Genomic DNA, 25,609 nt, shown 5'->3' on the forward strand with positions numbered 1-25,609 from the left:
TTTGTAATTTGTGTATATACTGATCATGTCTAAATAACTAAATGTATCCGTAATTTTTCTTTGTGGAGCTTTTCTACCCGGGCCTCTGCTGGAAAAGGGCCTTTTCGGCTCAGTCAGATACCCCCGGTTATCAAATGTAAAATAAATAAATAAATTATCCAACAGTGGATGTAACATCTTTTTCTACACATATATCGACAAAGGCTCTGCGATCCAATCTCGACCAGATACTATCAGTCTCATTAGTGGATCAACAAAGCATTTGTGAATTTTCGGTAGACCATATACAGCGGATATAATAGGATATTCTACAATAAAGAAATCAAACAATTGTTGAGTTATAAGACCACTCATTAAAAAAATCATATAAATTAGCATGAACCTTATCAATCACGCTATTCAATTCATACTTAGCAAGTATTTTCTGTGTGGAAATATATGCTAAAAATTGTATTCATACATTCAAAGTAAACACTAAAGTCCATTACAACTGTAGTACCCCCTTTACCCACAGGTCGAATTTTCAAGGTTTGTGACATACTCAATTTACGTAAAGCAGCATACTCATTGGGGGTCATATTATAAACAGTTTTTAATACCTAGTAGATACAACATTAAAAATATCTCATTCACGTTTTCAAAAAGGCTGCACAAGTGGTGCATTATTAGGGACATAATGAGCTAGGTTTCTTAAACATAACTTGTTCACTAGCATTGTTAAGCAACATCTTAAGGGAAATATTTCTAGCATAATGTCTCAGATCTCACAACACATCATTTAACATTGAATTAGAAGTTGGAATAAAGGACAATCCTTTATTCAAGGCACTAAACTGGTCAGAAGTTAAAGCCACTGAAGAAATATTTACAATTATGTCTTTTGAATCTTGCTGCACTTCCTTGCTCCCAGGTCTACTGTCTGGACGTTTGTATTCTTTTTTGGTTCTTTCAACCCCTGCTTGCTGAATGACCTCTCATTTACAGCCTGTCCTTGTTTACCAGTTCTGGTAAGTGCGGTAGAGAAAAAAAGAGCAGAAAATAAAAAGGCTCCCGTTTCATGCTCAGAGGCATTAGATATTGCCACATTAGCTGAAGTAAGATGGTCAGAACGGGATGGATGTAATAAATCATTACAAGGTTTAGTTGAAGGGAGAAATGTAGTAGTAACATTAGATTGTATCACAGTAGCATTCAGAGACATCTGCCTGCCTTTGAGTTTGTAATTCAGACGTACACACTTCACTCCTCTGCCAGAAGACACGCACCTCCTGAAAGTCTGTTGAATCTCGAAGCAGTTTCTAGCGTTTAACGTCCTGCAACCATTTCTCGTAAGCCACTACATCAACAAACAGATCATCCAACCTCTGCTTACATGCAGCAGAAATATATTCAACCTATTCCTAGCGTTAGTAACTTTTTTATAGAGTGAAGCTTCCAAAAGTTTAAAAACCTCAGTAAGCAACTTGATATAGTTAAAACTCAGTTCTAAGTTTAATGACTGCCACTGCTTTAATAAATCAGGGTAAGCTGGTATACAAAAACTCCATAAACCTCTAGGAACAATCTTAAAGTGAAGACATGCTTCTAAATGCAGTTTCTGCATCCTTTTATATTTATAGAGATTGTTTTCCAGTTCTTTAAAAGCTGTCATGAAATCATTAAAACTCACTGAGTTATTGTCCAAGGCAGATAAAATTTCCTCAGTAGATGTAAGCAATAACGGATTCCTTTCTACTTATAGCATGCAACCAAAATGATCAGAGAACATCACCATTGCAGCACTCCCTGGCTTATAGCCCAGCTCCAAGTCTTCTCCTTCTGCTGTGTCCCATTGATTCAGAAGACAAAATCAAACAACAGGAAAAGAACTGACGCAATAGGTAAAAGCTGGTTTAACATGACACAGATCAATGAAATAAAATAAATACCAGCTAACACAGCTGAGCAGAGACAAAAATTTATTAGAATAAAAATGTGAAAACGGTAACCGCTTTCACGCCTCCAAAGGAGCTTCATTAGAACATCAATCAACCAAAATACAGACATTTAAATAGTAAGTTAATGAGCAACTGCACATGATCTTAAAATAGGTTTTAAAGGAACAGCATTATTCAGTCCCAAGCCTTTATTGGCTTGCATTTCAAGAATCTAATCATGTTAAAGCAGCTTTTACCCATTGTGGCAGTTCTTTTCCTGTTGTTTGACCTTACAGGACAGGCTATAGTGTCTAAATCAGTTATATAGGTAATTTACTCACAAAGTATTCCTGCACTTTAACACATTTACTTTACCTGTTATAATAAATATACATATATTTTAAGTTCCTTTAACTTAACCTGAAATATACAGCCTACAGTAGTAGCTATTCATTCAATTTTTAGTTGAGGACTAGATTGTTTGTGTCTTTCGGCTTTTCCCGGTTAGGGGTCGCCACAGCGGAACTCCGGTCTGCTAATGATTGGCAGTTGATTTTTTACGTACTGGCTTGCCAGGCCTGATGCACAACCTTCAACGAAGGTACGCCCATTCACGCATGTCTCCACGCAGAAGAGTTGAGGACTAGATGACATAGTTAAATTTGCCTTAAATTAATTTATGTTGTCTAGAATACATATATGCAACTATATGAGTTACTGCAGGCTACAAATGTGCTGTTAGAATGGAGTAACCTGCCACACTTTTCAGCTGTATGCTATCACACCTACACCAATAACAGGACAAAATGAAAAAGGAAACTGAAAGCAATGGTGTTAAAGCATAACTGACCATGTTTAAAATTCTTTACCAAACCATGTAAATGTAACACTTTCTATAAGTAGGTACAAAAATAAATGATTCTTTTGAATGGTTTCCTAAACTCCTTCAGTCACCAAGGAAGTAACCATCATGAAATAGGATGTGAACTGCAATGCAGTCAGGGAAATGTAGTTCAGCTTAAAGTGGGCTTGCTTTGCCTTTGGTCAGACATTAAAACAGCAAACCAAAGCAGTGTGTCTGGCTTTATTTTAAACTGTTCATGAACACTAGCTCTGTACTTAGTAGACTGATTTTAGATCAGTAAATGTCCTGAAAAGAAAACAGATGAATAGTGACTGTCAGAAGTAGATAATTTTGCCTGCAAGTTAAAAGTATGACTATTAACCCAGTTTAATTCAGTTTCGGAGTATATCATAAAAATGTACCACAATTACACGTGAAAATCCTCCCATAACTTATATTTTTTGTGAGATCTTTAGTGTCTTGGAGCGTGAATACCATTTTGGTGGCAACACTTCTTTGTTTTCTTTCTCCAGAAAAAAAAAAACAGTTTGTATATGGGTTCTTTCAGACTAAGTCAAAGTATATTTCTGTGAAAGGGTCTGCAAGAGCATTAAAACCAATAGTGTAGCCAGATATACATCATGTAGGCAATGGAATATGCTTTTTTTGAATAATTTATATATTTTAATTGATGAGATAGACTATAATAAAAAGCTCTTGTGTGTTTACAATGGTTTTATTTTATTAAGTTTCACATTTTGTTAAGTGACTTTCTTTTATGGAATGACTGGTGCCAGACTTTGAAATTATATTTTTACTTAAGCTTGTCATTTCAGAATACTTTTCAATACCAGAAAGGTATGGTGACACTGTCAAGTGTAGGGGCCTACATAATGGAAGTTTGCATATGGTTCCAAATATCCTGGTTATATTCCTGATTAATACTGAGAATACGGTTAGTAATATGAAGATAAAATATTTACGTCTCTCAAAAGCTGTCTGACTTTTCTTCTTCTTTGACCATTTAACATTTGAGAAAATGACTTTTGCATTCTGTTATTGATTCCTCTACAGTGGATACAGCTTTCTACAAGGAAAAACCTACAAAGCTCTTTAAATGACTCTGAATACAGAGAACACATTGTGGCACAAAATATTTACAAGCTAAAGGAGTTTGTCAGAAGTGAATAGACATTAGAAAGACACAGCAAACTAGATACTTTATCTATTTCTGAGAAAAAAACATACTAACATACTACTATAATTGCATAAACTATCTGAAGAACTGTTGTCTGACTGAAATTCCTAAAATCAACAATATTTTTACAAAACATATAAACCAGAATACTTACAGCTGCTCCTGGGGCACCAACAGGACCCATTGGTCCAGTAGGACCTGGAGGACCCTGGGAAAAGAAGGGAGAAAACAGTGTGAGAAATCAATAACAGGTTTTGAATCAGAGGCAGTCACTACTAACTTTGCCACAATCAGTGTGATATTGTTTAGTTTCAGTGCATTTCCGTCTGCATCTCCCCACCCTACCTCAAGACACAAAACAGAATTTCCTGGTCATCTTTTCATCAATAAAATGTAAACACAAATGCTTAACAAATGCAGTTCAGCTGCAAAGAATGGATTACATGGCCATTGGGTTTACACTCATTCAGGAACTAATGAATCATTATTCAGGAAGAATGGGGTGACAAAATGGAATCTGTTGGCACAGATGACAACTTCAAGTAATATCAGTAATGAGTTTCAGATATAGTGGAATGTACCAAAATGCTTCAGCATTGCAACTAGGAGGCTAATGTGCAATGCCAGGGAGATGTATGGGGGCAGCATTTCTTTCCATTAAATAACTTTGTAAGTTGAAGGACTCAGTGCTTTGAATGGCTTATGGTATTGTATCTTTGTATAGACACAAGCCTATACTGCATGTCACAGGATTTCTTACATTAACTCTCCTAGCACCAAGGATACCTTACCCATAAAACACTGTTTAGAGTGTTGGGAGACCATAACTTAAGGGAATGCAGTCTGTACTTTAAAGCAGAGATCACAGTTTTAAAAATCATTGTAGCCAACAATCTGGAAGGCGACCTTCACATACTATAACTTCCCTATACACTGACTTTGTTACTATGCGCCATCACCTTGTAGTAAGGTTTCCTTTTGAATGAATGGTTCAAGCTATCCAAAGTGCCTTCAGTGGGTAAATCTCAAACTGAATACCAAAGCATTTGCTAACACACAATGAGAAGAACATTCATTTTTGTACGGCACAGACTACTTATAGTGAGGACAAATAAGAAAATAGGCATTGCTGGGTAAGGGGGCACTGCTGTTTTATTTGCTAAGCTTTTATTTTTTTATTTTTTATTTATTTTTTTGATAAAGTACAGCGGACTTCAAATTCTGGTTAAGTTCACCAGTGAGCTTAATGAAAAGAAGACATTTTTAAGAGTGTATTATTTATTCCTCCTATAAGGAGCCTGCAGTGTGGAGGATGATGTTTACTAAATAACTTCTTCTTACACAGTCTTAGGCATCAGATATTAGTGCAGTAGAAAATCCCTTCCTATTTTCACAATGTGTTGCACTTTGTTGCCAGCTTGTATGAACAACCTGTGGCATAATATATCTCTGTTTATACCACTCAGAATTCTGCTTTAATGTATATTTTCTGTATATATTACTATAAACAAACAAACTAGATTCCTGCTTTTATGTGTATATTCTGTATATGTTACTATATTTACTATCTGCAACACTGTTTCTTCTTCTGTACTAATTAATATTTATATTTTTTCTGTATCTCGTTGGAGCTTTTCTCCCTGGGTCTCCACTCAAAATGGGCTCTTTTAGGCCCAGTGGACTTTCCCGGTAAACAAATGCAATAAAATAAATAAATAAATAAAATACATTTCATGACTGCACACATTTTGGGCAAATAACAATCAGTCTCAAATCCCTGTGAATAAAGGCTCCAGTTAAGTACAAACTGTGCACCACTCGAAACAGCAGTGTGTCTGCACATCAGGAGAATTTTCCATCACTGGCAAATCTGCTTACACTTCAATCCAATATATTCAGGAGATAGTCCTACACTCTACTGATGCTCAAATGGATCAATGTTCACTGTGTGCCCACGCCTTCAATGACAATGACTCTCACAGCATACTGGGCATAGGGCTGCTACCAGGTCAGATGGCCAGACAGCCACTATTGTCATACTGCATACTGGCACACTGGTCGTAAATATACCCACATTTGATCACTGCCTCAGAGACGATACTACTGTGCACTTGTTCCCTACATCCCTGGAGAAGGAGACCCCTTCCACTGCAGTTCCTCCTCCTCCTTATCACAGGTGGCCCTTCTGCACTTGCATTTGTCATGTCTTGTCTTGCATCCCTCCTACTTCATGTTGTAGCAGTGTCAGTGCTGATAAGCAAAATATTTCCAAATGTTGGCTTTCTCACCACAGCCTGCATTCCACTGTTATAATCTTGTCATTTGTTTGGTAAGATTCCAGAAGACAGAAGACCCAAAATGTTTCCATGCCTTAAATCTGACCCTCATCCCCCAACCCCACTATGGCAGATTTCTGGTGAACTATGCACTTTTTAAGGTGATACTGACCGTCTTTTACTTTCATTAAGGAAGTCTGTCACACTGTCAGATTAGCATCAGCCACAGCTGCTCAGAGCCACTTCCTGTCTAATGAAAGACTGAAGCACAGAGACAGCAGTAGTGACATCTGACAGCACTGAAAGCGTCACTCCCAGCTGACAATGCCTGCATCTCTTGCCACTTTCTGCTTCCTTTCTACCCATGCCAGATACTACTGTGCAGCACCTTGTAGAGCTGGTACTTACATGTTCACCTTTGGCACCTTTGGCTCCTTTCTGTCCAGGCTCTCCAACTTCACCCTGAAATAAAACAAATAGTACGATTACTAAACTTATCTCTGCAATACTAAAAACAGACTTTATGGAACTATACTAAAATATCATGCAACAGAATATGAGACATTACGAATATCAGAAAAAAAGCATTTCACATAAGTCTAGAACTTCAGGCAGCTCCAAAACACACAATCCTTGGGAAATCTCATTCCATGCTAATAATACAACCCATATCATGCAACCTTTTATTTAGCTCTTACAGGAATGAGGCAACCACAGAACTGCTGTTTCACATCTGATACAGGTAAACAACACTGAAGTAATTGTATCCTTAAAGGATTTCAGGGTTTTTGCCATCTATGTGATTTACATTTCTGAATGCTTTCTGGAGGAACGGCATGCCTTCAGACTAGGAGGTCTCCCGCAGTGCTATCAGTACAGAACAGAACCAACATGAATCACAGTGACACTGATAAGTAGCCTTTACTACCCATGAATATCCACAGTATGATGAAATTAATACATGCTGGTCACTGTTCCACATGCCACAACAACATGGAAACCATTTGCGACTTCAATCACTCACACAGTCTCTCAAGTTATGTGCTCACCAGCCCCCCTTACCTTGTCTCCGTCCTCACCGGGGACACCTGGAGGGCCTGCTGGACCAGGCAGACCAACAGGACCCTGGACACCATCTCGTCCAGCAGGACCAATTGGACCTTTCTCACCCTGAAAAATAAAACAGAGAAACATAACTTCAGAGTGCAGCCTTCTTTTACACATGCAATTGTCTGCCACAGGATGGGTGTACTAAGGATGCAAATGGTAATAAACTAAGTGTATGTCAACAGCATGCACAAACAAACAAATAAATAAATAAATGAACAAATGTCTGAATAAATAAACAAACAAGCAAACACTCACAGTGCCTTCGCTTGTTTGCCCTAAACACACAGTATTACCATAAAATGTTACTTCATCTCTATTTACCATTCACGTTGTCATGGGGCACACCAGTAAATAATTAGTTGGTATTCTGACTAAATCAATAAGTGAATTTCCTGCAATAACCAAAGTTTCTGTTAAGCTTTATCCTAGGTATTATTTAACTCTTCACACCACGATTTGCCACTTATTCCTGGCGGCAAAAAATGGGGTTGTGTTAAAGCCTTTTTTTCCCTCCCTCTTATGTTTCGTTTATTGTAGTGACCTTTGTAGATGACAAGAAACAGCACATGCTGGTCAGTCTCCTACATTTATCATTAGCTCTTTAAGCCCATAGACATTGGCTACTGATAAAAAGTGGGTTCCATTCAGGCTCCTCATTTATTCTTCTTTGTTTTCTTTACTGTGGTGGTCCCTGCTGGCTGATGGCGAGAATGTTTTCTTCTTAAAATCTCCCTGTTTTGATCACTACAACTTGTCCTGTTACTGCATTGATGCAAATGATTCCTAACCCTTATTTATATCCCTGTTTTAATGTGCAAACCCATCTCTTCTCCTAATTTTTCAACAGTCCATGGTGAACAGGAGCTGCTCTTTTCCAGGCATTGTCAAACATTACCCTTCACTGGGTAGATTTCTCTACATTTTACAGTAGGTCCCTCACCAATTCCTCTTGAAGCATGGACTATAGGTACAGCCTTGTTAATTCTTGTAAAGGTTGGACATAAGTCTCCATTTACTGTTCAGCATTGCAGCAGGGTTTTGGTCTTCCTCATTCCCTTTAACAATAAGTGCAGACCAGTGTATTGTATCATCATCAGTGGACTGGTACTGTATACTACTATAGTTAACTCAGTACAACCACTGATACATTTGGCAATCCATAGTCAAGCATTAGTTCTGATGTAGTGGTTTTATCACTTGAACGTAAAACTTCTCAGAGCACTGGTGGATTTCCTATACTGCAGCGGGAGGGTTGCATTATGCATTACCAACATACAGCACAGCTATTCACTATACCACCCACATATACATTAAGGAAGTCCATGGGTTCACAATAAGGTTTATGCACATTATCATCTGGAGTACCTCTGGAGATGAACAAAGTCTTTTGTGAATCTTGAGTAATGGCAGATCCCTGAATAATGGCAGATGCTAATGAGTTTCACCAGCTATGCGGTTGGGTAGTAAGCCTACACAGCATAGATTAAATGGCTCTTCCTGCTCTGGTGTCTAAGACAACCACATTCAACTCCACAGTTATCAAATTATTTTATTTCAAAAATACTAAAAACAGTAGGCAGCATGTTGATACACTGTTTAAACTGAAGCTGATACCTGAAGCCATTATCAGATGACTCTACTGCATTATAGCTTCCCTATTTCCAGTGTGCATCAATAAGCCTTCTAGTGGTCTCAGTGTTTGCAGATATATATATATATATATATATATATATATAATTGTAAACAGGTTTGGTCCAGATGGGGATGCTTGTTACCATAATAAATAAATAAAAACACAGGGCCTCCCTCTTCATGTGTACCCCTATAACGTGTGCTCTATAGTGACATCTGCTGGCTGCAGTTAAGACGTGTCCTGTTTTCCATGGTAGAGGAGTGCTGTGTCAGGTTACCACCTGTCCCTCTTTATGCAGGACAGTCCTCATTTTGGGCAATTGTATCCTTGCAGGAAAAAAAAAACATGAAAAATAGCAAATGTCTTGAGATTTCCAGGAAAGTAAATAATGTGGGAAGAAATATTCAGGGAATTGTTATGGCTAGGCTTGTATAGGCCCTAGGGCTGATAGCCTAGTACTAACCTATGAACCTATGAACCTATTTTAGGGGAATAATATTTCCTAAGTTTCCACAAATCATTGCATAAATATTATTCTGTATCTGAAACATATTAATATTATATGAAACATCAGAAACAACTTATGTTCAACAACAGTGAGCTTTTAGTTTGGCAGAAAAGTGAAGGAAAGTCCTTTTCAGTGGCTGACAGTATGGTTTACCCTGTTAAAACTTCACATTTCCTTAAAAATGTCATACTCTGGGCATTTGTAAAGATGGCGACCCTAGGTGTGTGCCTCTCTCGACGTTTTTTTCCCAGAAAGTTGTTCACTGCAGTGAAAATTAGCTGTTATTAGAAACATTTTAACAACTCGCATATAGGAACCTTCCATTTTTAAAGTGTATGAATCACCGTTTTCCTTTTTCATTCTGATTCTGATAACCTTCCTAATGCACATGAGAGTTAAATTCAGGAGAAAGCAAAACACAGCACCAGTTTAATATCATATTGTTGGTGTATTCTGCATTCTTCTGTTGCTGTCTGTGTGCATCTACCTGGGGTTCTGCTGCTTTCTAGGGACCTGCCACATTTAATATCAGCACATGCTTCAGGAAAGAGACATTTTCAGCTTTTGCTCTAATAACTTTATAGTAACATCAGCAAAGAGTCCACAAATACTACATCTGTGCACTTCCTCAAAGGCCATTCGGTTTCTCTGACTGGAAATTCAGGGATCACATTTGATGGAAGGGTGCCTGATTCATATTCAGGTTTTCTGAGCAGAACGCGACTGTGGTGTTAGATCTGCATTGTGGTCTTATGCAAGTACCAGTAACTGAAGTTGCATGTTCTAAGACATTTCAGTTCAAGCATTTCAGAGTCAAGCCTAGAATATGGTGTATACTTAAATAGAATGTAATACTTACAGGAACACCCTTTTCTCCAGCAGGACCTGCGGGACCCTGAGGGCCGGGACGGCCAGGTGGACCAATGGGGCCTGCTTGTCCTGCTACACCCCTCTCACCTGGAGAACCCTGCAAGATGAAATGTTCTATTAGTAACAGATTAAAACAATTAAATACCATGCAGGCTGAATATTATACATCACACAGAAAGGCAAGAAAATACACTTATTTGCATTTCCCTCTTTAACATAATATAAACTCCTTTTTTTTTTACTTTGTGCTACTAAAAACAATTATAACAGCAAAAAGATCCAGAAACTCACTATTACTAAAATAAATAAATAAAAACTGCAGCATGTTAAAGAGTAAATGTATCCCAACTTCTGCAGAGTTTGGATTTCTGTACTTTATGTTGGTTACCCAGGACTGTTAATCGTTACAGGCCTCTACATAGCAAGTCAGGAAAAAACAAAAATCAGCAATCCATGACTGTTCCACATTTGCTCTTCTTCCCTTTGGTGGAAGCCAGAGACACAGTGGCCCCAAGGCATTCTTGCAAATGAGAAAAAAAAAGATAACAGAACAATAGTGCCATGATTTTGCATATGTAACTAAAAAAAAAAGAATTATGCAAAAGCAAGCTGGAAAATAAGTAATTAAGGGTTACCATCTCTTCATGTCCCAGTTGTCCTCAGGTCCCCCAATGTACTAATAACTTCAGGCTTGACTACAGTGTTTGTTTTGTTATTGGTTTGTTTCCCAACATACTACTGCACCACAGCAAATCATCCACCTATCCTGATGGAGGAAAGCAGAGGCTTTCACCTACAAGTGAAGTATAGAAATTCACAGGGACAGCCTGTGTCAATAAGACACAGAGGGCAAATAGGGAACAGGACATGAAAGTGGAAGCCCGGAAAGTAGCAATTTTCACTGCCAATGAATGTATATTAATCTCAATGAATGTATATTAATCTAAATTATATAAAATATATAGTCCAAACTATCAAACATACTGGGTAATAGTGCCTTCTGTAGCAAAGTTATTCCACAAAAGAAACTAGTATTCTTTAACTGTGCAAATAAACAATTTTGTAGTGTCATGGATTCTATGAAAAAAATTGTACTGTCTTGACTTATTTTTTTACAATTAATTATTGTCCGTGATTCTTCATGGTGTAATGTGCTTTTTCATGTACACCATACAGCTCAGTGTCTGTGCCTGATATGTGCTGTTTTTGGCAACATCACAAGGTATTTAGGACAGTAGTAGGGATGGAGTTTACCACAGAAATTATCTAATTATCCCCAAAAATTCAGTAAATCCTTCTGCAGAATTCTAAAAGCCATACTACAATTATCAAGGAATGATGCTTCAAAATTTCAAGCACGTTGACTACTATTACAAATCTGAAAGACCACAATAAGAGATCTATCTAGTGTTTTTCTTTCTTCACTGAACTTCTTTGCAGTGCTAGCATTCTCTCTCTTGCCAACCCCCTCCTTCCAGGTTCCAGAACTACAAACCCTTCCAGCTCAGTGGACCACCATCTGGGCTGTCAGCTAAATCCTTAGGTATATCATACTGAAGCCAGATTATGGAAAACATTTCAGAGAAGACCACTACTTTTGTCCCCTTTGTGAAAGAAATGGAGCAATCGACCATGACCTGGTCAGCCAACCTACTGCAGTCCTCAGCATTTGTGTACGATGGTGCTTACTGCCTCTAATGTAGGCTCAAATTTCATGGAATACCATGCCCACTACGCATGTAGCTTCCCCATTCTCAAGGAGTGCTACTGCAGTAGGAGTAACAACACCTTCTATTACTCCTGAAAGACGGTGAGCCAAAGTTACTCATTGCACCTCCCATCAGACTTCTAGCACCCAGGCCACTATTCTGACCCTAAATCTCCTGAGAGGTGGAGGGACTTTTTATCCCTGTAACAAAGAACTGACCCTTAATTACAGTGGTTTTGATACAGATGTTTATATTCAATCATTTTGTACAGAATTACCAAAGAGTTCAACATTTGTGATGTAGCATACTTACCGCAGGGCCAGGTGGGCCTGCAGGGCCTTCATTACCTTTCAGACCTGGACCGCCCTAGGAAAGAGAGAGATACAGAAGAAGTCAATAGTTAAAACTTATTACAACTTCCTGGTAAGCATTACATTGTACAAATAATGAAGAAACTCTTTGCACAACTATTTCCATGGAAGCATAGCTCCTGCCAGCTAATATCCTGCTTCAGGAGATATTGATTTTAACAAATCCTACAGTGCAACTTGTAAACGGGAAGTGTAGTAAGGCTGTGCAAATCTATTCTGCCATAGTGAACAGTATCTTTAGTTTGTCAGATAATAACTTTGGGACTGAGCAACTTATATCAATTGACATTAATGAGGCGGCCTCAATCAAAGTACTGGTTAAGTTTTATTTGTGAAGACATGACCTCTCATGGTGCTCTTTCACAGGATTGTGACAATGTTAAATAAAAAAAATAGTAAACAATGTGTCCTGTAGCTCAATTAAAAAACACTGGGTTACAACCATTTCCAAGCATTTTGTTTAGGAGGATCCAGCTGCATTATAAGCATGTTTCCTTCACTACAACTGATACTTTCCTTTTCTAGGCTGTACCTCTGTCCTGCTCAGAATGCACTAATCTACTTCTAACCTCAGAATGCACTCCGTTTAATGATCAGAGCCCATCCCACTCTCCTGTGGAACCAGTCTTTTCATCTTATCAACATCAATGCTGGGATAAGCTTGACTGCCACAAGGAGAAGTGGGAATACAAAGATCCAGTAAAAAGATCCATGCTTATCCTTACTTTATCTATTGACTTGTCAGAACCTAGCACTTCTCTCAATAGCACCCCCTTTATATGCAAGATTTCATCTCTCTCTTTGAGTCACGGTGAACCTCTGTCTGCAAACAGAACTCAATTCTTTTCCACACAAGAACATAACCTTTTTCTGTACAGGGATACAGCTCTTCCTTTGCAAATGCATCCCACTCCAAATGCATGTTGTAAAGGGCACCTCTACTTCATATACATGCTGCACAGGGTACCCCTACTCCAATTGCATGCTGGAAATAGTATCTCTATCCCATATGCATTCACCATGGGTACCCCTACCCCATATGTATGCTACAAAGTGTAACCCTACCCCGTATGCATGCTGCAAATGTAATCCGTACTTCATATGCATGCTGCATGGGTAAGCCTACCCCACATGCATGCTGCAAATGATACCCCTAGCCCATATGCATACTGCACAGATACCCCTATCCCACATTCATGCTGCAAACGGTATCCCTATCCCATCTGCATGATGCATGGATACCCCAACTCCACATGCATGCTGCAAGGGTACTCCCACTCTACAGGCATGCTTCCTTGTTACATAGCAACAGCAATAGATCTGACATGTGTTTAGTGGTTGTGTGACTGTATATTTATGCTAGATACCTTATCAAGTACACAGCCAACTCAGAACAAGAAGACCATTCATCTGTGTGCACCACACTGATGTAGCTCACATATACGTAGAAGCTGTAGTTTTATTGGCCATTTTGGGTCAATTCTAAACTCCTTGATCTGTCTCTCTTAAAACCAGGCTGCCTCGTGGTTTTGGCGTCTTTTCAGGCTTGCTAGTTGTTGCTGAAGCACCTACCAAGGGGAGAAAACGCTGAGAGAAGAAAAGCAACCACTTTTGTGATTTTAAGTATTTTCTTCTGATTTTTTGTTAAATTTTACTGCTTTGCCGCCTGCTTTTGGCATTTTATGGCTTGCTAAAGTTTATATCTTTAATAGTAACAGTACTTGGAACACATCTAGAGCCTGTTTACTGCATTTCCTGTGTTTCACTTAATTTAAAATCGTTTTTTTCTCTAAAAACTGCATTTTACCTGATTTTGGCCTAGCACTCAAGTGTGGGGTCATTTATTGCACTGTTGTGATTATTTTGCTGCTTGTGTATCTCTGCTACCTTTAAACTACAACAAAAAGAAAAAGAAAAAGAAAAATCTTGCTTTTTTCCCACTTTCTGAAAGTTAAGAAAGTTCAGTTACAGATTTGCTGTTCTGAACTGTTTGGAAGTTTCTAGAAGGCCAGTGCTTGCTTGGGCTAAAGGGAAGTCTCTGTGTTCACCAGTGGGAGTGGTTAATACTGAACAGCCTGCCTGTCCCTGGAGGAGTGGTTACTACCTAGAAGCTTTAGTTTTATTGGCCATTTTGGGTCAATTCTAAACTCCTTGATCTCTCTCTCTTAAAACCCTACAACTCTCTTTTTGCGTGGTTTTGCGCACTGAGCAGCGCCGCCTAAACAGGTTTAAACTATTCCAGGCTCCACAAAGTCTGCTCTTCACTTTTTCCCTTAGAACTGTTCAAACTCTCAAAGTAATCACTCTATTCTCTTTCTAAAGCCCTGCACTTGCTCAGCTCTTATAAGGAAACACTAACTAACTAAAGCACTACACCCTCCTTGACTTCTCATAAATATTAGACTCCCGATTGGTCCTTCCTAATCAAGTGAAAAATCAGTTCCCTTCCCTAATCTGAACAGTAAAAAAACAGTTCCCTATACTAATCTGGTATGTCCAAGGGTCAGTTTCAAGATTACTCTCCAGTCCAGTTGGTGAATCTGGGAATTTTGAGGCAATGTTACAATTGCCTTATGTACACAGACAACCCTCTCCTCCTTCCAACAAACTCTAATACATGTGAGAGATGCAGTTACACAGTCAAACTGGAGGCAGAGCTGTCTCAACCCAAGACTGGCACAGTCAGTCAGGAGGAAAAGGTAACCACCCACACCACAAATCCGGTCTCACACAGACCTATTGCATCTGCATACCCAACACATAAACACACAAAAACATACTCGGAGGCTCTAAATAAAAATTTGCTTAAACAGCAAAGACCTCCTAAGCAGATATCCAAGCAACAGCCACCCCTCAACAATACCCACAAATCACATATCTCACAAAATTAGTGTGCCTCACAGTCACAGCCCTTAAGGCCAAACAGCACACCAAATACACTTGTTATAGGGGACTCTATTGTATGGCACACTGACGTCCCGCTCACCAGACTGAACAAGGAGAAGGTCACTGTAAGTTGCCTGTCAGGTGCCAGGATCCGCCACATAACGCAAGCACTCAGGTCACTCCAAAGCAAGTACAAGTATGACTCAGTCATTGTCCATGCTGGTGTGAATGACCTGAGACGTACCTCCCTGGACTACATGAAAAGAGACATAGAGGAGCTCTCTGACCATGTAGCTCAGGCTGGTATGACCCTCACCTTGAGTAGCATCTTGCCCTCACCAAGAATGATGCCACAGTATAAAGATAAAATGATCAGTTTCAATAATTGGCTAAAGTACTGGTGTCATTCAAAGGGGATCCAGTGTCTGTCAGCCTGGGATGACATGCTCGACAAGCCACATTGCTTCGTTAGGGACGGCTTGCACCTGTCACCCTTAGGCTTTTGTATACTGGCCAAGGCTCTTGCCACCCCCATAGTGCCTTTTTTAGACAAGGCTCAAAGGACAAACCCACCTCCATAGACAACCCAAGGATAAAAAAACTAAAGGTAATGCTACTCAATGCCAGAAGTCTAAACCTCAAGATGCATGCACTCGAGGCTCTCCTCAGTATGGAGAAAATCGATGTCTGTGCAGTAACAGAAACCTGGTTCAAGGCTCCTGAGAGCACCCCAGCACTACCAGGTTATAACTCATACCATGCGTTTCGGCCCCAAAACGCAGACCGAAGCACAAAAGGAGGGGGAGTATCTATATTCATCAAAGATACCTACACCTCCAGGTTAGTGGCACTGCACGAAGCATCGGAAACCATCCATGTGCAACTAACAGCGGGCAAAACTGCCTTTCAGTTTGTAGCCTGCTACAGAACACCCTCCCTATTACAGGAACCCCACTTGGCATTCCTGAGAACACTGGGGAATATGAAGGTCTCTCCAAACACTTTGTTATTGGGTGACTTCAACTACCCAAACATTGACTGGGAAAACTGCTCAAGCCCAAACACCCTCGCCCAATGGTTCCTTGAATTTATAAACTCTAATGCAATGGAACAACTGGTCACCACTCCCACAAGAGGGAGCAACATATTGGACCTGGTCATCACCAACATGAGGACTCTATGTTCCACATCAGAGGTAAACCCCTCATTGGTAAGATCAGACCAAAAACAAATTTCCCTGGACATCCATATCCCGTCCCCACCCCCAGCCAAGGAAATCACTGTAAAGAATTTCTCAAAAGCCAACTTTGCACTTCTCAAGACTGAGGTGGAATCCTTCAAAGCCCCTGGGCCAGAGGATAATACAGCCCAATCCGCAGAATCCTTTACAAATGCATTCTACGAGCACCTGCAGGAATACATGGATTGTGCTATCCCAAATAAAACCAAGACTCACTCCTCCAAAAACAGGAGACAGGTCTGGTGGACCCCAGCCATAAATAAGCTATACAACAGAAGGAGGAAGCTACTACATGACAGAGCAAAATCCCAAAAAGGGAAGACATCTCTGATCAGTATTAGCAAGAAACTTCGATCCCTCATAAAATCATCAAAGGCCAGTTTCGAAAGAAAAATTGCCCTAGACACTAAAGATAATCACAAGGCCTTCTTTAGTTATGTCAGGAATATGGGTGGAATCTCCCAGATATGCTCTGAATTGTTGCATAACGGTACAAAATATACCGAACCTACAGACATAGCCAACATCCTGGCAGACAGATTCAGCGCAAACGTCTCCCCCCCTTCCCCCCCAAAGGAGCAAATGCCTATCCCAACTGAATGTAACCTTCCTGACATCACAGATGCACAGGTGAAAGCTGCCCTCTCCAAAGCAAAAAACACAGCATCTATGAGACCGGATGGTGTCCCAGGCTGCGTCTCACATGAGCTCCAAGAAGAACTGAACCCTCACATTAAGTCACTGTTCAAACTTAGCCTTACTACAGGATATGTACCCAAAGAATGGCGTACAGCTACAGTGGTGCCACAACAGACCCCGGAAACTATCGCCCCATAAGCCTGACTAGTCTGGTCTGTAAAGCTATGGAGCGCATTATCATGGAACTCATAAACAAAGACATTGGGAGCCTCCAGACACTGTACCCTACCCAATTCGGCTTTGTTAAGGGCAGATCTTGCCTCTTAAACCTAGTTGATTTCTTTGAAACAGTTACCAAAGCCATAGATGAGGGCAAGGTAGTCCACACAGCCTACCTGGACCTCACAAAAGCCTTCAACACAATACCCCACTCGGGTATCATAAATAAGCTTACCAGCTTAAATATCAACCCCTATATCACAAGATGGGTTACAAACTGGCTCAGAGATAGAACCCACATGGTCAGAATCACAGGTGCCATGTTCAAATCCAAACCAGTTACAAGTGGTGTCCCACAGGGCTCAGTTCTGGGACCTCTCTTGTTCAGTATATACTTCTCTGAGGTTCAGGCTAACACGGGGGGATTATGGCTGACAAAGTTCACAGATGACTGCAAACTGGGGGCCATAATCAAATCTCCAGCTGACACAAGCATCCTCCGAAAGGGTCTCACAGAGATGGATGCTTGGTGCCAGAGCCACGGCCTCAAGCTAAATGCTAAAAAGTGCATAGTCATCCCCTTTGGGAAAAACAAGGTGCCCACAAATTACCACATAGGTGGTAATCCATTAAGTACGGAAGAAGTAATTAGAGATTTGGGGACCAACGTAGATAGTAATCTCTCCTTTGATAATCACGTTGCCAAAGTGGTTAGAAAGACCTTCTATATAGCCCACCTTAGCACGAAAGGGTTCGCATCTAGATCAAGAGAGGTCATTGTGCCCCTCTACTCGTCACTCATCAGGCCCATAATTGAATACAATGCCCCTTTTGGGATGCACCTTACCCGACACCTGCAGCAACTGGAGAGACCCCAAAAGTACCTCACCAAGAGGATCATGGGCTACAAAACAGATGTCCTATGCAGCTCGACTAAAGAAACTCCAGCTCTACTCAGTTGCTTACCGCCTCCTCAGAGGCGATCTATGCCTGATGTACAAAGCCATGTCAAACCCAGAATTAATGGACATGCTCCACCTCAAAAAATCCAAGTCCCTTAGAGCTACACGCTCCAGGGACCTAAACCTCAGCACAAAAATAAATAGGACATGCTGGAGGGACAGATTCATTTCCCAGAGGCTCCCCTCACTCTGGAATAGAGTCCCAGTTCATGTTAGACATAGTCCCTCGCTGACCCTCTTCAAGTGAAATTTGGACGCGGGATGGGAAATCGCAAATTCACCCCTGGGTTCTGTCCTGTGTCCCTGCTAGACAGAGGCACAGTAAACGAATCTTAAAAGGGTACCTTCTGTGACCTACTTTACAGAGGCACAGTAGGCTAATCTAATAGGGAGCCGGAAGCCAAATACACTCTGGCTAGGCTTATAAATGCCCTAGGGCAGATAGCCTAGTATCTACCTATGAACCTATACTGCTACCTCTCCCCATACTCCAGCTGATGGCCAGGATTGGCTGGCTGGTTGTATCAGAAAAGTAACAGCATATCAGGTTTCTTGGCTGGGGCCAGAGACACCTGCCCAGCACCCTTGATGTATTTTGTGTGATTTAAATGTATTTACATTAATAATTTTTTTCTGTCTGGGAAGCCAAGCGCAGAGTGTGAAATAGAGGGGGAAAAAAGGACTTTAAAAGACTTTTCTGTTCAGATGCACAGACAGTGTGCCTGATTTCAGGTAGTCATGTATTAAAATTGGGTTAAAAGTTAAAGTTTAAGATGTATGAAGCCCCTTTTAAGATTTTTTTCCACTGGTGACAAAATCTTTGCTGAAGCTGAGGAAAAGTTGAAGCATGTATGTGAGTATGAAGCTGTAGAGGACAATGATAGCTTGGAAGAGGCAGACGACACTGCGTGGTACTGGAGGTGCTGAGAAGGAAGAGTATTGGACAAGTAAACCCCGGTGGTGCTTAGCAGTGGAATACTCGCTTGCATTGTGTCATTATGGAATGCAGTACTGGTAGAATGCTGATACACAGCAGTTGGGAAAGTGCCCCAATAAATTTTGGGGTACTGCTGAATCTTCTTTTGGAAATAAAAACTGACAGTCACCAACTTCATTTTATGTTCATAAAATGAAATAAGATCTTTAAATGTTAACATGTTGAGGATGATGACAGTATGCTGTTTGCTGAGTGAACTGCAAACAATACAAGTTTTTCCAGGTATTTCTATGTTTTGACAACATTTTTATGGACTGAAACCTACACTCTGTGATTCTATTATATTCCCGTTCCTGTTATGTCAGTCTTATACATGCTGGTCTTACATGATGACAGCACATTATCTTGACTGCTATGTATGTATGCATGTGTACTGATTTTATTTTCCAGGCAACCAATAGATCAACGGTTGTCTGATTATGCATTATGATGAGTCAAATGCATGTATTATAATGCTTTGTTTTTTCTTTCCTAGATACTGCAGTTTTTTTGATAAGCAAAGACTGTGGGTTTACTTGCAGCTCCCAGTGACTATAATGATTGCATACAAATCACAGCAGTCAGTAAGACTGTGGTATGAGTAAGGGCTTGGGTAATATCAAAGGGGTCGTCTGGTGTAATTGTTCTCAGGAGAAAACAGTGCAGCACAGTCATGTCTGTGTGTAATGCCAGGGCTATGACTGCTGGGAATAAGCTACGTTTTAACAGGACTGATTTTCATTGCACAAAATGTATATTATTGTAGATCTGAATTATATTTTGTAACAGCATAGTAAATTCATAAACACTGTATAAAATTGTTCTCATGCATGGTTGAGAAAAGAGTATAAACAAGAAAAATGAAACCAAAAGAAGTAATTATCTTGATTATTAGACTTCATTTTAAATAAAAGTAGTTTTATTTCTGTTAAACCCTTCTAGTTAGTTGAGGAGTTTGTGGGGAATTTAAGTGAGTTGTATTAGATATATACAAGGTGGTTGAGTAAAATGGGAAACAAATGTAATTGTTTTACTATTTATTTTTGATTTTATGTGGAGATTTAAGTTTGTAAATATGCATCTAGTCATACTGTAATGAGTATGGAATATTGTGATAATGTGAGTTTGGTGTATGCACTGCTAAATGAGGATGCATTTTATGAGGGTAATTAAAACATTGTTTATGGCAAAACTCGGTAAAAAATTAAATGCTGCAGTTATTTTTCCTGTTTTCTTTAGTGATGTCTAATGTGTAAGGTTTTTTTAGTATGATTGAAGTGCATGCCTAAGCAAATTCACATTGACAAAAAGGTGTAAAAAATTTATGTTTGCTTAAAAATACAAAAAAGTGACAGACGTATTATATAGTGCCTTCCAAGATTATGGAATATGTCTTCCTTTACTATCAGAAGTCAGTCATTAGAAAATTACGCGATAGGATATACGAACATAACTATTGTATTAGTAGACAAAAGTTAGAAAATGCACTAGCTAGACACTGCCTGGAAAATGAAGGGCATAGCTTTAAATTTAAAGCGATAGAACAAATTGGGGAGGATCCAAGATGCAATTATGAACCTTTAAAACTAGAAAGAAAGGAGTTAGTATGGCAACTGAGAACTAACGCAAATCAATATCCAGGTATTAACGAAATGTCCTCCATTAAATGTATTTTGAGATTAAAAAATATGGAGAGATGAAACGTATAAAATTGACTGTGATTTAAAGAAGGGAAATTATTAAAAAATTAAAAAATTAAAGTTAAACTTAGTGGCCACCCATACGTACATATAAATTTAACATAATTAACGAATTTTTAACAATAATACAAATTATACTTTAATATCCCCTATAAAATTAATTGGGGTTTAAAATGTTTTTTTTTTTTTTTTTTTTTTGGACGACAATAATGACAACTGATGTTGAAAATATTGATTTACCTTGGTAGCAGTCCAAAATTATAGAATCAAAGTTATAGAACTAGAAATGTGTCTAAATTAAAGAGGGCGTCAACTTAATTGTTGATTTTATTTATTAGTAGTGACTTTTAGGGGACTAATGTTCAAAATTATTGATGGTTACAGTAAACATTAAAAGTACCAAAAAATGGTTGGGGATTATATTTGTAAATCAGTGGTGTTTATACACAAAATAAGCTGATATTAGTCAAGGAGAGTTTTTTAAAAAATGTGTTTCTTAAAACGGTTATTAATATTAATATTTTTATTTATTACAATTGTTTTATGGTTTTTATTAAATTAAATGTGTTAGTAATGTTCAAGTAACTAAGAAAAACACTTGTACAAAACATATAAATATGCAGTTATGCTTGTGTTAGCAAGCATAAAAGCATAAAAGAAGAAAGTGTATACGAACGTTTAAATCAATTTAATTACCAATTAATTAATATGGGGCTCTTATAAAAAGGGGCTAAATGCATTTCGTATTGTCTTCTGAGGAAGTTGCGTTTTATTGTGCGACGAAAAGTGTATTGTATTTTAACACTTCAAGTCTTTTTTAATAATAAACAGAATTATTTCGTGACTTCAAGCTGTAAGGAGTTTTCTACTAATCGCAGCATTCCAGTATTTGTGGTATTTACAAAATTATCGTGTGGATTACTGCATTTTATTGTGGAAACGTTGCCGCTTTTGGGTCTACTGGTTCCTTTCATTTGAGAAGTCAGTCATTAACTTCATTCAGGAATAATTTTGATGCCTTTATATATATATATGTTTATCTATCTGTCTATATGGGGAAGTAGAAAATATCAACTTGGGTTACAGCTATCAAACTTCTTTAAAGACCAGTAAACTGTAAGTTTGACAGTTGAGCCTATGAATCTATGCATACACAAAGATAGCCATGAACCTTCACCAGTGAACACTCCCATAATGGAGAACTCTATGCTCCCCCTCAGTTGACAGGGTAGGCCATCAGTTCTCTCCCACTCTCCATTGTTGTTTTTTCTGTCATTCACTTAGCCACTAGAATACTTATTCCTGGCTTTATCTTTGGCATTAAAACTCCCATACAAGCAGAATTAAGAAGCCTGAAAGTTTGGCTGACTCTAGTTCAGTGTTCACCAGCTGAAGTATAACTGATTCCAGGTTTGTCATTAGAGCAGGATGATTCAGTAAACTTCTCCAGTTTGATCCAGAATATATGCACAGTTTGAAATGGTTCAGACAGACATCTAACTGGACACCAGTAGTTACTTCTGCACATTGATACAATACCAGTAGTACAGACAAAAGAAAGGATGATGGTGAAAGTGGGGACAAAGTATGACAGAGGGTTTAGCAAGGCCAAAGGAAACAGACAGTAACTTACTGGAGTTCCAGGAAGCCCTCTTTCTCCTGGGAAACCTCTCAAACCTGGTGGGCCATCCTTTCCGGGTACACCTGTTGGACCTGGATCACCCTAGAAATGACAAGTAAACAAGAAAAAAGTTAGTAACAAACCTAAATCATGAACACATTGCCAGACAATCTCATTTGTCAAAAATTGAAGCTTTGCTTGATCAGCAATCTGAATTTTTTACAGCTCTGTGTCTCTCTTAAAGTTAACAACTTACTGACAGAACACTGTACTCATATGTACAACATGTTATTCCTGTTGCCCCACTCAGTGAAGACTCCAGGAAAAAATGGTCACAAAATGCAAGAAAGCACTTTGTTTATAAAACTCAACATGATTTCTAGTTTCATTATATTTTATTTGTGCTTAAGAGAAAAGCTCAGACTGGGGACTGATTTAGTCCACTGATACAGGGAACCTCCACAAACTCCCTAAAGCTTTACTTGCTGATTCAACTTTCAACAATATATTTAATGCACTTTATTTTAACTATGCAAAAGTTGGGACAACAGCATAATGTCAGAGAATGCAGTATTCTTTTAAGTGAAAGCACAGGCATATGTTATTTAGTCTGCTTATGGCATACTGGAGTAGGTAATGTGGCACTGCACCTTTAAATGAAATGGGACCATACAGAGTTCAGTAGCTTGCTGACTTTGGAAAACTATAAAGCAATTTTGCACAAAAGAGCCAAATATTTTTCTGGAGATGACGACAAAGTGGAATAACCCTGCAGGACAGAGAAGCTTCTGAGTTGGATGTTTCCTTTCTAGCATGTAGCTCTGAACTTAGAAAACTATGCAATGATGGAAGACAGATATATTATAACAGATGTCTGTCTGTCAGGACTCTCCGGTCAAAAATAGTGACTGTTTCCATGTGGCGTATCATCACAGAACCAAACCCAATGACCTCCCTACCTGTGCTCTGTAACCCATTATGACATTCTCACCAGGAAACAGTTCAGAACTTTGGTGCCCTTCTCAAGCTTTGCACCCTTCCGTTTTTATTCCTCTCGAACATGTAATATTCTCTGTAACCAACACTATACGTGCTGTGTATCTATCTCTGTCAGTTTTCCTCAGGAATGGGCCTGTTCCAGCAGTACTGCATGTTATGTGGGATACCTAGTTGTGTCATTATCCCGGAATTTTCAAGAGCTGCATTAGCTTTATTCTTACAAACCTTAGTGACACTTTCCCTTGGGAATGTTTCATACCCACTGTTACCCCTACACATGGTGTGTCACCTTCAGAGTTACTCTTTCCCCACCAATCACAAGCTGAGTAATCTCCAGTGTCAAAGGAATCTGCCTACTTCTGCTGCTATGCCTTATTGTACCATGATCAGTCTGTTTTACCTCTGTAGTCTTCATGCATTCTATGTGTGTATATTAATCTTAGTTTGTTTACCTCTGTAATCTTCATGTAATCTATGTTTGTATATTAACCTTTGTGTAATCTGTATGAGGAGCTTTTCTCCCCAGGACTCCATTGAAAACGGGTTCTTCAGGCCCAACGGACTAAACTGGTTAAACAACTGCAAATAAATAAATAAATAAAATGTAATGTTGTATGCCATAAACCTTTTGTGGGGTTTTTCTTATCCAACGAATGCCATGTACTGCAAAACAAAGCTTGTCCTCAGCAAATGCTCTGGCTTTATTTAGCAGCCCAAACAGTGCCTCTTTCACACCTTAAGCTAATCTACAAATTAACCATTTTCTGTACTTTTGTTTTCTATGATGTTTTTGCCCCAATGCCTCTTCGCTATCAAGCATCCCCCACATTATTTTCACTCAGTCAGACACAGTCTTTCATTCCCTTTACCTGGGTATTTCACCTAGTATCAGGGCAATGGCTCTCCAGAGAGAAGGGGTCATCATTCAGGAAGCCATGAGGGTACGTTGCACTCTCTATGAAGGTGTGTCTTGTGGTCTAACTCAACTCCTTGGCTGGAGGGATGGGCTCCTCAGATCATCACACGCAGTCACAACATCTTCCCTATGTGGGTGCATGATCCCACACAACCACTAAGATGAATACCAATCCACTGGCAGTTTGGTGAGCTTACCACCTGCCCCCAGGCCATGTGTTTGTATCCCAACTCACTCACCTGAGAAGACCTATGTAGTATACATCTGTTTTTGCCCTCCCTTCACCCTGGATGGGCAAGTCCATCCTTCCCTGCCTATGTTATTAATCATCCATACTTTTTATTTAGCTCAGGTCAACAGGCCATTGTCAGGGCTTTAACCCTCTACATCATCAGTAATGGCAGCAGTTACTTTCCGTTCAAGTTAAAAATGTCTGGAAATTCCAGGCTTTGGGACTTCATTGCCACCTGAGTTAGAACTCTGGCATGTGGAGCACAGGTTGTAGTGACCAGTAGCATTACTGGCTGTATGGTTTGTCTGTGATATAGCCATAGAAGATCGCTCATCTGTGAAAAGGAATTGGAAGTGAAGCCACTTCCTAGATGCAGTAACATGACCTTACTAAAAACAGGTATTAGCAACATGGCCGCATAATGCAACAGTGTCAGTAACCTGCTTACACTGCAGAAAGGTATCATAAATCTGACAAAACTACACAAAAATATCAGTAACCTGGCCAAACTACACATAGGTATCAGTAACCTGGCCAAACTACAACACATAGATATCAGTAACCTGGCCAAACTACAACACATAGATATCAGTAACCTGGCCAAACTACAACACATAGATATCAGTAACCTGGCCAAACTACACACATAGATATCAGTAACTTGGCGAAACAACACATAGGTATCAGTAACCTGGCAAAAGTACAACACATAGATATCAGTAACCTGGCAAAACTACACATAGGTATCAGTAACCTGACCAAACTACAACACATAGATATAGTG

General features: G+C 39.3%; 1 protein-coding gene across 1 annotated transcript in view; it reads right to left on the bottom strand.

Moving 5' to 3' along the window:
* The window catches only part of COL11A2 (collagen type XI alpha 2 chain), a 484,735-nt gene that overhangs the window by 96,977 nt on the left and 362,149 nt on the right, over positions 1-25,609 (bottom strand). The window contains exons 43-48 of the mRNA XM_044083566.1: positions 22,691-22,780; positions 12,377-12,430; positions 10,345-10,452; positions 7,297-7,404; positions 6,643-6,696; positions 4,113-4,166 (exon numbers count right to left, since the gene is read on the bottom strand). Of these exons, the coding sequence (XP_043939501.1) occupies positions 4,113-4,166; positions 6,643-6,696; positions 7,297-7,404; positions 10,345-10,452; positions 12,377-12,430; positions 22,691-22,780 (468 nt within the window). The remainder of the gene's footprint in view (positions 1-4,112; positions 4,167-6,642; positions 6,697-7,296; positions 7,405-10,344; positions 10,453-12,376; positions 12,431-22,690; positions 22,781-25,609) is intronic.

The sequence above is a fragment of the Protopterus annectens genome, chromosome 9.part0 (genome assembly GCF_019279795.1).
Source record: "Protopterus annectens isolate FY-2018-M chromosome 9.part0, PAN1.0, whole genome shotgun sequence".
In the NCBI taxonomy this organism is placed as follows: Eukaryota; Metazoa; Chordata; order Ceratodontiformes; family Protopteridae; genus Protopterus; species Protopterus annectens.